This window comes from Macaca mulatta, chromosome 1 (assembly GCF_049350105.2).
Source record: "Macaca mulatta isolate MMU2019108-1 chromosome 1, T2T-MMU8v2.0, whole genome shotgun sequence".
Taxonomy (NCBI): Eukaryota; Metazoa; Chordata; class Mammalia; order Primates; family Cercopithecidae; genus Macaca; species Macaca mulatta.
Window position 1 is genome coordinate 228,329,862 of NC_133406.1, and position 11,944 is coordinate 228,341,805.

Sequence of the window (11,944 nt, forward strand, 5' to 3'; positions counted from 1 at the left end):
ACTTTATTATTGTCTTTATTTGAAGATTATGTATGATCTCAGCAGCTGACAAGGGGTGGACTTGTGATGGTTAATACTGAGTGTCAACTTGATTGGACTGAAGGATACAAAGTATTGATCCTGGGTGGGTCTGTGAGGGTGTTGCCAAAAAAGATTAACATTTGAGTCAGTGGGTTGGGAAAGGCAGATCCACCCTTAAACTGGTAGGTGCAATCTAATCAGCTGCCAGCAAATATAAAGCAGGCAGAAACACGTGAGATGGGCCTAGCCTCCCAGCCTACATCATTCTCCCATGCTGGATGCTTTCTGCCCTCGAACAACAGACTGCAAGTTCTTCAGCTTTGGGACTCGGACTGGCTCTCCTTGCTCCTCACCTTGCAGACAGCCTATTGTGGGAACTTGTGATCATGTAAGTTAACACTTAACAAACATATATATATATATCTCTCTCCTTTTAGTTCTGTCCCTCAAATACTACACCGACTACACTGGTAATATTCTTTGCTTTGAAATCTATTCCGTCTGATGTTAATCTAGTCATTCCCACTTCCTATGACAAGTGTCAACATGGTATATCTTTTTCCATCTTCTTTCCTTTTAACCTATTTGTGTCTTTATCCTTAATGTGTGTTTCTTGTAGACAACATATAATTGGTTCATGCTTTTTTATACAATTTGATAATCTCTGCCTTTTGATTATGGTGTTTACAACATTTAAATTTAGTTAATTGATACCATTAGGTTTGAGTCTACCATCTTGCATTTTACTTTTTTTTTGTCCCATCTATTCCGTTCCCTGCTTTCTGTTTTCTGCCTTCTCTTGGATTATTTATTATTATTATTATTTTTCCTGAGACGCAGTCTCCATCTGTCACCTACGCTGGAGTGCAGTGGCACAATCTTGGCTCAATGCAACCTCCACCTCCTAGGTTCAAGCAATTCTCCTGCCTCAGCCTCCCGAGTAACTGGGATTATGCCACCACACCTGGCTAATTTTGTATTTTTAGTAGAGATGGGGTTTCACCATGTTGGCCAGGCTGGTCCCAAACTCCTGCCCTCAAGTGATCCACCCACCTCAGCTTCCCAAAGTGCTGCAATTACAGGCATAGCCACCTCGTCTGGCCTGATTTCATTTTATCTCCTTTGTTGAATTATTAGTTACAACTCTTTGTTATTTTGGTGGTTGCTTTAAGAGTTTTGTGCTGTTTATCTTTATAAGTCTACATTCAAGTGATATCATACCACATCATGTATAAGATTACAGTAATAGACTTTCATTTCTCCCCTTCAGCCTTTATGCTATTGTTAAGAATCTCACTCTTACTTTAAATAAGAAGAAAATAATCTTATATATTTACCCAGATAGTTATCATTTCTGGTATTCATTACTTCGTGTAGAACAGATTTTCACCTGATACTATTTTTTTTCCTTCTGCCTGATGATGTTCTTCTACATTTTTTGTAGCATGGGTCTGCTGATACCTTTCAGTACTTTAAAGATGTTACTCATTGTCTTCCCACCCCCACTGTTCCCAACGAGAAATCTGTTATCATTCTTATCTTTATTCCTTTGCACATAACACGTCTTTTTTTCTTGTTCCTTTGCTTTAACACTGGTTTTGAGTAATTTGATTATGATGTGCCTTGGTATAGTTTCCTTCACAGTTGTGTGCTATATTCCATCCAGTGTAGTTTTCATTACATTTTAATCTCTACAAGCTTTAGTTTATGTCTTCCATATCGCTACTTACCTTTTGAACAGAGAGAAGACAGTTATATTAACATTTTTAATGTCCTGCAAAAATTCTACCATCTGTGCGAGTTGTGGATCAGTTTTGACCAATTAGTCTCCTCATTATATAGAAAGTTTTCCTAGTCCTTGCACACCTGGTGATTTTTGATAGGATATCAGATATTGTGAATTTTACCTAGTTGGGTGCTACATTGTTGTATTCCAGTAAATCTTCTTGAGCTTTATTCAAGGATATGGTTACTTTACTTGGGAAGAGGTTGATTCTTTCAGATCTTCCTTTCATGATTTCTTAGGCAGGTCTAGAGCAGTGCTCAGTTTAGGGCTAATCATGAAGGCAAGGCCTTCCTGAGACTCTTCCCAGTGTCTCATAAATTCTTAGTTTTTCCAGTCCAGTTGGTGGGCACAAGCACTATTCCTAGCCCTGTGTGGGCAGCAGGCACTGTTCCCTCTGATCCTTTCAAATGGGTAGTTTCCTCACATCCATCACTGACTAATACTCTGCTAAATACTCAAGAGGGACCCTCTATAGATCTTCAGAGTTTTTCAGTGCAGCTCTCTATGCCCAAGTGTACCATCCTATAACTACAGATACCTTGGTCTCTCTAGACTCTCGGCTCTGTTTTTTCAACTTCTCCACTGTGCTGGGTACTTGCTTGGTCTCCCCTCCCTGGAAACTTTCTCAAATTGGTAAGAAAGGGCAATCACGGGGCTCAGCTGTTTTGTTTCCCACCTCTCAGAGCACTATCCTTCACTGTCTGATGTCCAGTGTCTCAATACTGTTATCCTCTTATTTATCTGGATTCTGGGGCTGTTTCAGGTGGGAGGGGAAATTTAGTTCCTGTTACTCCATCTTGACTGAAAGCAAAGACCAGTTCTTTAGTTTGTTCTCCCTATGACGGACCTCAATTCCTCCGAATGATGGTTAGATGACTTCCTGTCGGTTTTTCTACTGGCAAGCTGGTGAACCATGGGTCACCTTCCTCCATGCCACCTTGACCAAGTTACCTCTAATATATGCGGAATTCTGCTGTATGTAGAAAAGTTAATGAGACGAATGTAGGTAGAAACAACTATTTCATAGAATGATTTTTTGAAGGCCACAAGATATTTCCTCCAAAACATTAAAGTTCTTAGAACATCAAACATTAGATCTGGTTGGGTGGTCAGCATGAAAACAAGGTGACTAACAGCTCTGGAACTTCCCCCTTACCTGGACATCCTGTATGCTGAGTTCAAGCATGTGGCTAGTTGCCAGCTGTGTATAGTGCACACTGATTCCTGTAAGACTTGCAAAGACCAGTTCTTCTGGGACTTTATTAATTAAGGACAACCCAATTCCACCTTCTAACCTCACAAGCACCTGAAAGGAAACCAAAATACGGCACCTTGATTGTTTAAAACACAGCTCTTAGTATCCAGGAGAGTATAAGAAAATAAAGCATTTTACATTCGTCTACTCCCTTCCTCTCAGCAGATAAAAACTACTTAGGGGAGTTCTATTATTTACCTGGATGGCTCAAATGCCATCATCTCACTGGAAGCCTTGCTTTCTTGGCATACCCTTCACTCCAATGAGAACTCCAGAGTATATGATGATACCCCTATCAAAGGACCAATGACATTCTGCATTTCATTATAGAAATCTAACTATTTGGGAATCTTTCACCTTATTTGGCATGAAAGCTCCTAATTTGTTATCCACTACACTTCCATAACATCCAACATAGCGTTTTACACAGAGGCATTTGATTTTTTCAAAAATCACTGAATAAACATCAAATAAATATACTTTTTCATGTTCATCTCATCTTCCTTTTCAAACTTGTCACTCTCCAATCCCAAACATAGAAAACAAAAGGAAGATGTCAGAGATGGCCGAAGCAAAAAACAAAAAATTGTTTGTCTTAAATCTCACTGAAATTCAAACAGTTTAGCTTCCCTTATTGTAATAATAGTTTAGCAATGCTTGCTACATTCTGATTCCACATAAACTTTGTTGTCATTTACATAACACATTCACATTCACTGATAAACAGTAAACACTGTGAAGCATAACTCATATTTAGAATCATACAGGATAGAAAGAAAATGGAAGGTCTAAACTACCACCAAGCAAAATTCTAAAAAACTGATGATCAAAGAAATAAATTTACAATATTTAGACCTTACTTCCAATTCCTGCTCTGTATCTGGATTCTTTAATTTCTGCAGCTCTTGTTCGGTGACAGGAAGTTCATCCACTTCATATGAACGGTTGCTTTTCCGTTGGCAGAAATCTGTTATCTGAAGTCAAATAAAACACGACATGAAGATGATTCACTCTTCCTTATTGAAACTATTCTAACCCAGGACAATTGTGTGGGTCAAAAGTCATTATATAATCAAGATTCATATGGAAGTGAATGGTTTCCAAAGGCAAGATCTGTGTAATATAGAAGCAAATTTGGTTTTAAGTCTGCATGGCAAACTCAAGCTATCCATCTTGACAGCCTCACGTAGTGGGGTTAGATATCTGCAGATGATCCCAAATTACAACTCAAGTCAAAATATGCAAACCTCAGGATCACTGCATTCATTTTTGCCTTAAGATTGCTTTATAAAGTGGTGTTGTGAGTGAGCACAGTGGCACACACCTGTAGTCCAAGCTACTTGCAAGGCTAAGGTGGGAAGATCACTTGATCCCAGAAGTTCAAGACCAGCCTGGGCAACATAGCAAGACCCTATCTCCACAAAAAATGAAAAGTAATTAGCTAAGCATGGTGGCATGCACTTGTAGTTCCAGCTACTTGGGAGGCTGAGGCGGGAGGATCACCTGAGCCCAGGAGTTCAAGGCTTTAGTGAGCTATGATTTTGCCACTGCCCTCCAGCCTAGGCGAAAGAGAGTGACACAGCTAAATAAATAAATAAAAAGTGGTATTGTGAATTGTGATGCACTATCTCAGACAGCTCATTGTTATATTTCAACATCTTTTTTTTCCTTTGTTCTGATTACGCTATGACCTGATAAACCCTTATCCCCATCACAGATCTCTCCCCTGGGTTTCAGAGCCGTAGTTACAATGACTCGTGGACATCTTCACATAGATATCATACAGTCACCTTAACAAGTTCAAAACCTAACTCCTCCCTTCCTCTGAAAGTCTGCTCCATGTTCATCCCTTAGCGATCTGGATTATCATCCTGTGAGTTGCCCAATCAGAACCTTAGAGGCCATTACTGACTCCTTCCTCTCCCTCATTCCCACATTCAGTCATGAAATCTGCCTGACTCTACTCCTAAGTAAGCTCTCATTTCTATTCATTTCTCTCCAGCCTCCTCATGTCGACCCCTGCCACTTCTTCCAGTTCAGGCCACCATAACCTTTCATTGACGTTACTGCAAGAGCCTCCTATCTGGACTTTCTCTATCTCCAGTCTTGCCCCACTCTGGTTCTCTACCTTGCAGCCAGAGGAAGTGATCTAAAACGATTTTCTAATCATGCCATTCCCTGACTCCTTGTTGCCTTAGAAAAACCACAAATTCTTTAGTATGTATCTCTGACCTTTTCTGATCTGACCCCTGCTTCTATCTCCAGGCTTCTTTCTTACCACATTCTGTGTGCCACTTGGGCTGAGGATCACTCTGCTACCTGTGGGCCTTCACTAGTCAACTTCCCAAACAGTATGTCATATACTTCTTATGTTTATTGGTCAATGATCGCCCATCCCCACTAGAATGTAAGCTCCAAGAAGGCAGGGAGTTTTATCCGTTCACTGGTAAATAGTTCAGTACCTAGACCTATGCTGGCTCAAGTAGCTGCTCAATAAATACCTGTTGATGAACACACTCATTACTGGAGGCACAGCCCCTCCACCTGTACCTTTCTATTTGGCTAATTCCTTTCAGTTAACCTCTAGGTCTCAGCTTAAGTATTACTTCTCTTAGGAAGCTCCCCACCCTCCAAATCTGGGAATACAAATCCTTTCCATACACCCTCCATTCCTACTCTCATTACCACAACATTTTAATTATATGATTAAGGATTGTTGTTATCTTCTTGTTGTTAATGTAATTAAGATATTGTGTTACTAATGATTAACGACACTATTAATATGCACTGTTGTTAACATTATCTTGTTTAAATCTTATGGTTTTTTAGATTACCACACATTTCATTGATACTTTGCTTATACTTTCCACTTATTTTTTTCTTGTACTTTAGTTCTTATAACAACTTTGTGAGGTAGATCCTATCCCCATTTTACAGACGAAGAGACCATATCCTCATAACTGGCATAAACAAGTTCAATACGTATTTGTTAAATGAGTAACCATTGGGGGTGGGGGAAGTACAGAGTTTCGCATCCACTCTTATGACAAATTATCACCTGGAGTGCTCTAGTTGGTCCATCTGGGATGACTCTGATGGATAACATTCCAGAACCAGGTCTCATTTTTTGATTAATAAATTGTTGTTCAGGTGGAACTGGCCCCAAAAGCTCCATGGAAGTGTCAGGACCAAGAACAACTTCAGCTCCATCAAACAAACCAGAAAGTCCTCCTTTGGCCTAAAAGACAGTGGAGTAGAGACATGTGAGAAAAGACAGAGGCACTGACTTTGACAATGTAACACATCATTTCAAACAAGTTCCTAAATTTACATTCTCCTCTAGAGGGTCATGATCAATTTGCAACAAAGACTTTACTATTTGTTCAGCTTTGCAGATGATGAAAAACAGTAGGATTACTTGAGTAAGATTAAAAGTTATGCTCATAAATTTGGGTAATTATGAATAAGATAATTTCATACATAGTAGATCAGTTTAATTCTGCCTTTTACTGATACTAACTTCTTGTCATTAAAATAAACTTCTAGAAAAGTAGTCAAAACTAGCTGTTTCTTTGAGTATTCCTACTAGGGTTTGCTTAAAAATCTGAAATATTCTGAAAATAGAAAATAATTATTATAATCATTCAGCTTTCCAGTAAGAGGAAAATTCTCGAGTTGAAAACCTCCCCAAACAGGCCTGTGGCTGGACAACCAAACCAAATACTCAAAAGACGGTGTTTCTTCTAGAATGGAATACAGAGTTGAGAATGTCACCTGATACCCAGTTATTCAGGCTGTTAAAATAAAAACTTCAAGCCAGGAGAGGTGACTCAGCCTGTAATCCCAGCACTTTGGGAGGCCGAGGCAGGTGGATCGCCTGAGGTCAGGAGTTTGAGACCAGCATGGTCAACGTGGTGAAACCCTATCTCTACTAAAAATACAAAAATTAGCCAGGCATAATCCCAGCTACTCAGGAGGCTGAGGCAGGAGAATCGCTTGAACCCGGGAGGTGGAGGTTGCAGTGAGCCAAGATTGTGCCACTGCACTCCAGCCTGGGCAACAGAGCAAGAGTCCGTCAAGAAAGGGAGGGAAGCGGGAAGGCAAGCAGGGAGGGAAGGAGGGAAGGGGGGAGGGAAGGAGGGAAGCGGGGAGGGAGGGAGGGAGGGAGGGAGGAAGGAAGGAAGGAGGGAGGGAAGGAAGGAAGGAAGGAAGGAAGGGAGGGAGGGAGGAAGGGAGGGAGGGAGGGAGGGAGGGAGGGAAGGAAGGAAGGAAAACTTCAGCCAAATTAAATTTAAAGGAGTTTAATTGAGTAATGAACAATTTGCAAATCAGGCAGCCTCCAGAATCACAGCAGATTCAGAGAGACTCCAGGGATGCCTCGTGGTCAGAACAAATTTATAGACAAAGAAAGGGAAGTGATGTACAGAAATTGGAAGTAAACAGCTGGATTGGTTACAGGTTGGCGTTTGCCTTATTTGAGCACAGTCTGAACACTCAGCTGTCTATGAGTAGTGGAAGTATCGCTGCTGTGACTGGCCAAGGCTCAGCTATTGTTACAGGCACATACTCCTAAGTTAGGATTTCAATCTTGCCTGCCGATTACGCTAGGTTACAGTTCGTCCACAGGGATTCAATTATAGAAGTACGGAGTCCTTCTCAGGCCATATTTAGTTTGCTTTAACAAGGCCTTTGGAGGAAAACACCTTCTCGCTACATGCCCCAAGTAAATCGAGTCTACAGGATGATGGCTGTGGGAAAGCAAATACAAGGCTAGAGAAGACAATGGCAAAGTGTGTCTAAATCCCCTTTGTTAACTTTTAAATACTGACTCATGAAAAGCAAACTTTGAGCAGGGTTTATAGTACAGGTTTCAACACAAAGAAAGCTTTTTATAGCTATTATAAGTTTAGAAAGAAAGAACATATACAACCTAATAAGAGCAGTGTCAGAAAATGTTTTAATGTCTTCAATGAACTTTATTCAGCGTAATAAGATTGAAACAAGCTTACTTCCCTAACCAAAACACATTCTGCTCTGCTGAATACTGTTATTATACAGTCACTAACAAGCAGGGAAATGATGAAATAGATTCACAAAACAACAAACACCAAAAAGAGATTTTAAGGAAGAAAATGCTCCAAGAGCACTGGAATTACATGGGCTTTAGAAACAAACTAGAAGTGAAGTCAGGGTCAGACATGAAACCCACCAATTATAACAAGCCCTCTTTGCCTCTAGAAGTTTGAATTGTGTTGCTAATTGAAAATCACAAATCCATTCCAGATGTGTGCTACATATAAGTAAGCAGCTTGTCTTTGATGAAAAAAGCTCAGGGCGATAGAGATAAAGAAAATAAATCTCACCAAAAGCAGTCAGAGGCTCCTTACAGTTTTTGCAAACTGCCCTGGAGTACAATCTTAAGTACTCAGAGCTCTCTATCAAGGGTCTGATAGTCTCCTGTTTCCCTTTTGCGTAAAATCCCAGGCTGGACTGAACTGCACACACAATTGCAGGTGCTATTCTACTGTATGCCCAGACCTCCTAGACACCTTCCTACTTCTCAGACCCCTGTTCTCATTCCCAGCCCGAGGCCAGAAGGGGCAGAAAATCCAAACCCTTGGTAATTTGCCAAACACATATTTGCTTAGAAAGTAGCTGGGAGTTTATCATGAGGTAGACTGGCTGAGGAGACGACAGAGGAAACTGTCCGGTAATCTTCATTCTGACATTTGCTACAGCAAATCAATTCTTATTTAGGCCAAAATGAACAGAATCAAGAGCACATAGATGCCTGACAAATGCTCACCAGGCCATAGAACCCTTTACAGAGGACTTGCAGCTATGCCATTAACTTCACAGGTCTAAATCTAATTCATCTAACTTAGTGCTGGACTTTTAGTTACACTTTTTTTCTTTTTAAAATTACATAGGTAATATATGTCATCAAAGAAAAAGTCCAGGTAAGCCATGAAAAAAATATCTTATCATCCAGGGCAATCACTCTTAACACATGTATTGCATACCATCTCCAAGAACTTTTCCCATGTAAACATATACAAATGCACAACAAAACTCTGACTTCCTTTTAACTAAAATGGAATAGAGTAAGTATTGCTCTGTAATTCGTTTTCCCGTTGAACAAGTCATCATGTATAACTCAGTAGAGACTTTGTTTCAAAGAAGGCTCAACCACTGCTTGCTGCGATTGGGGATCAAAAACAACTGACCTGGACGACCAACCCATGTAACCCACAGGTCAGTTTTCCCTCTCGGAAACTCCACGTCTGAGTTGTGCTTCGCCTGCGGTCAGGCTTTCTCAGCATCAGTGGCTCGTATCTGGAAAACGGAATGTACAATGAACCATGAACCCTCTGAGTCACCTGTTTCACACCTGAAGGGAACATGAGGATGACGGTTTTGCTCTTCTTCCTTCTAATACCCTCCACCCTTAAAATCGAATGGGTAGTTAGCTTGAATCCTAGGGTAGTTAGGTATCTCTTGATAAGAAAAGAGGAATAAAGCAAAATGGAAAAACATGAAGAGGGGACACAAAGTAAGACATTAAAGATTTCATAACACACAATAATATAGCTTCTCGCCTTCTCAAAATGGCAACTTATCATGTAGTATGGAAGGAACAACTGCTAAATATATGTAAAATCTTTCCAACAGTCTTTTTTCTATTGTAGTTCTAAACTCTTTTCTGTTTTAACTTGTAAGTCAACTAAAGTTTTTCTGGAAATAAGGTATTAACTGAAAACACACTGATTTTTATGGAGAAACTAAGGCATAGGCAAATAAAGTAACTTACTCAAACTTAAAGAGCTAATTTGAATCCAAGGATTTATTCATAAAAATACATCTGATTATTCTCTTAATTTCTGCTTTTGAAGGATTTAACAAAGTTATTAGAAAGATGTAAAAAAGAAACTACTTCCTCAGAATAAGGATGGACTGGAATTTGGGTGGAAGAAATACTCACTTTTCACATTATACCCATTTTATTGGTTGAAGTTTCTTAACATCTGCATGGGTATTGTCATCATAGCTTAAAAAAATTAAAGGGAAAGCCCAATACTCCTATTTGGGAATATGACAGGCTTTTGTCATTGAAAAAAATATACATTTTTACTTCATTTATAGAACTCTTGGTTTTTGGTGTAGATTTCCTCCAAGTCTGAATTTGAAACCAATGAGCTTAAATCAAAAGTTGCCTAGAAAATTACCTGTTGTCAGTCACTGCAGCGAGACCAGCAATATCTAAGATGGCCGACCCCTCGGTGGAGCGGGCGGCTGAGGGTTTATTGGGGTTGTGAGGAACCGAGGAGCCCTCATGGGCCAGCATTCCTGTTCCTGTCATCCTCCATAGCTGAGAACGCTTTCCTGGTTCCTGTTAAGTAAGGAGAAGCAAAAAGAGAAAGAGCCATTATATGCGGCCACAGCTAGCTCCTCACTTCAAGAGCTTCCTCTAGGGCTAAATAAGTTCTCATATAGGAAGTTTACTTAGACATTTGCCACATTATATAAATGCTTAATTCAAACTTTCATGGTTATCTATCCTTTGTTGTTTTTAGGGTAAGATATGCTAACCTCTTGAACCAAACAACCAAAATTACAAATAATGTGCATTTTAACAAATGTATTCTTTTCATAACCGAATTTTTTTCCTTTTTTAGAAATTAGAAACAAATGGCTGGGCAGCCTCCTACACTAGCTATACTGCCATGATCACTGCCATTCCAGATGGTGACCGTCCGGTGCCCTTACCTTAAAGAAGACTGCAATTACATAAAGAATATACTATATACTCAATATCTGACTGTCAATCAGAATTTACCAGAGGCCTTCCTCCCTGTCCCCATTGTTGATAAGGAAAATGTACTATATTGATGATGTCCAATTTCCATGAGCTGATTGTATATAAGTGTTAAGTTGGTTGCATTCAAAGGTTATGCTAATTGATGGCTAGTAATTCTCTTTTTTTTTTTTTTTTTTGAGATGGAGTTTCGCTCCTCTTCTCCAGGCTGGAGTGAAATGGCGCCATCTCAGCTCACTACAACTTCTCCTCCTGGGTTCAAGCGAATTCTCCTGCCTCAGGCTCCCGAGTAGCTGGGATTACAGGCGTGCACCATCACCTCTGACTAATTTTTGTATTTTTAGTAGAGATGGCGTTTCACCATGTTGGCCAGGCTGGTCTCAAACGCCTGACCTCAGGTGATCTGCCTGCCTCGGCCTCCCAAAGTGTTGGGATTACAGGCATGAGCTACCGTGCCTGGCCAGATTGCTAGTAATTCTAAATATATTTTCTCTTTAGAAATATTTTGTAAACAGCAGTTGGGCTTCCAGGTCAATCATGAAAGTCTATATAATCCATTATATACTAGAAGTCATAATACTTATTAAGAACTTACTATGTGCTAGACATTGGTTCACAAGACTTACATAAAATAACTCATTTAGGCCGGGCGTGGTGGCTCACACCTGTAATCCAAGCACTTTGGGAGGCCAAGGCAGGTGCATCACCTGAGGTCCGGAGTTCAAGATGAGCCTGGCCAACCTGGTGAAACCCCGTCTCTACTAAAAATACAAAAATTAGCTGGGCATGGTGGCGCATGCCTGTAATCCCAGCTACTCAGGAAACTGAAGCAGGAGAATTGCTTGAACCCAGGAGGCAGAGGTTGCAGTGAGCCGAGATTGCACCATTGCACTCCAGCCTGGGTGACAAGAGTGAAACTCTGTTTCAAAAAAAAAAGAAAAAGAAAAAGAAAAAAACTCATTTAATGCTACAAACAATCCAGTGACATACGTACTATAACTACCCCTCCTCACAGATGAGGAAGTTAAGCCTCGGTGAGATGAAGCAACTTCCCCACGGTGACATT

General features: G+C 40.2%; 1 protein-coding gene across 6 annotated transcripts in view; it reads right to left on the bottom strand.

The window, feature by feature from the left end:
• Positions 1-11,944, bottom strand: part of VPS13D (vacuolar protein sorting 13 homolog D) — a 284,839-nt gene that overhangs the window by 120,891 nt on the left and 152,004 nt on the right. For all 6 annotated transcript variants that reach the window (XR_013407652.1, XR_013407651.1, XM_015113831.3 and 3 more), the window contains 5 exons: positions 10,289-10,452; positions 9,290-9,398; positions 6,121-6,300; positions 3,923-4,036; positions 2,964-3,113 (listed from right to left, as the gene is read on the bottom strand). Coding sequence is in view for 4 of the 6 variants with exons in the window: in XM_015113831.3 (XP_014969317.3) it covers positions 2,964-3,113; positions 3,923-4,036; positions 6,121-6,300; positions 9,290-9,398; positions 10,289-10,452 (717 nt within the window). In the remaining 2 variants the exon portion in view is untranslated. The remainder of the gene's footprint in view (positions 1-2,963; positions 3,114-3,922; positions 4,037-6,120; positions 6,301-9,289; positions 9,399-10,288; positions 10,453-11,944) is intronic.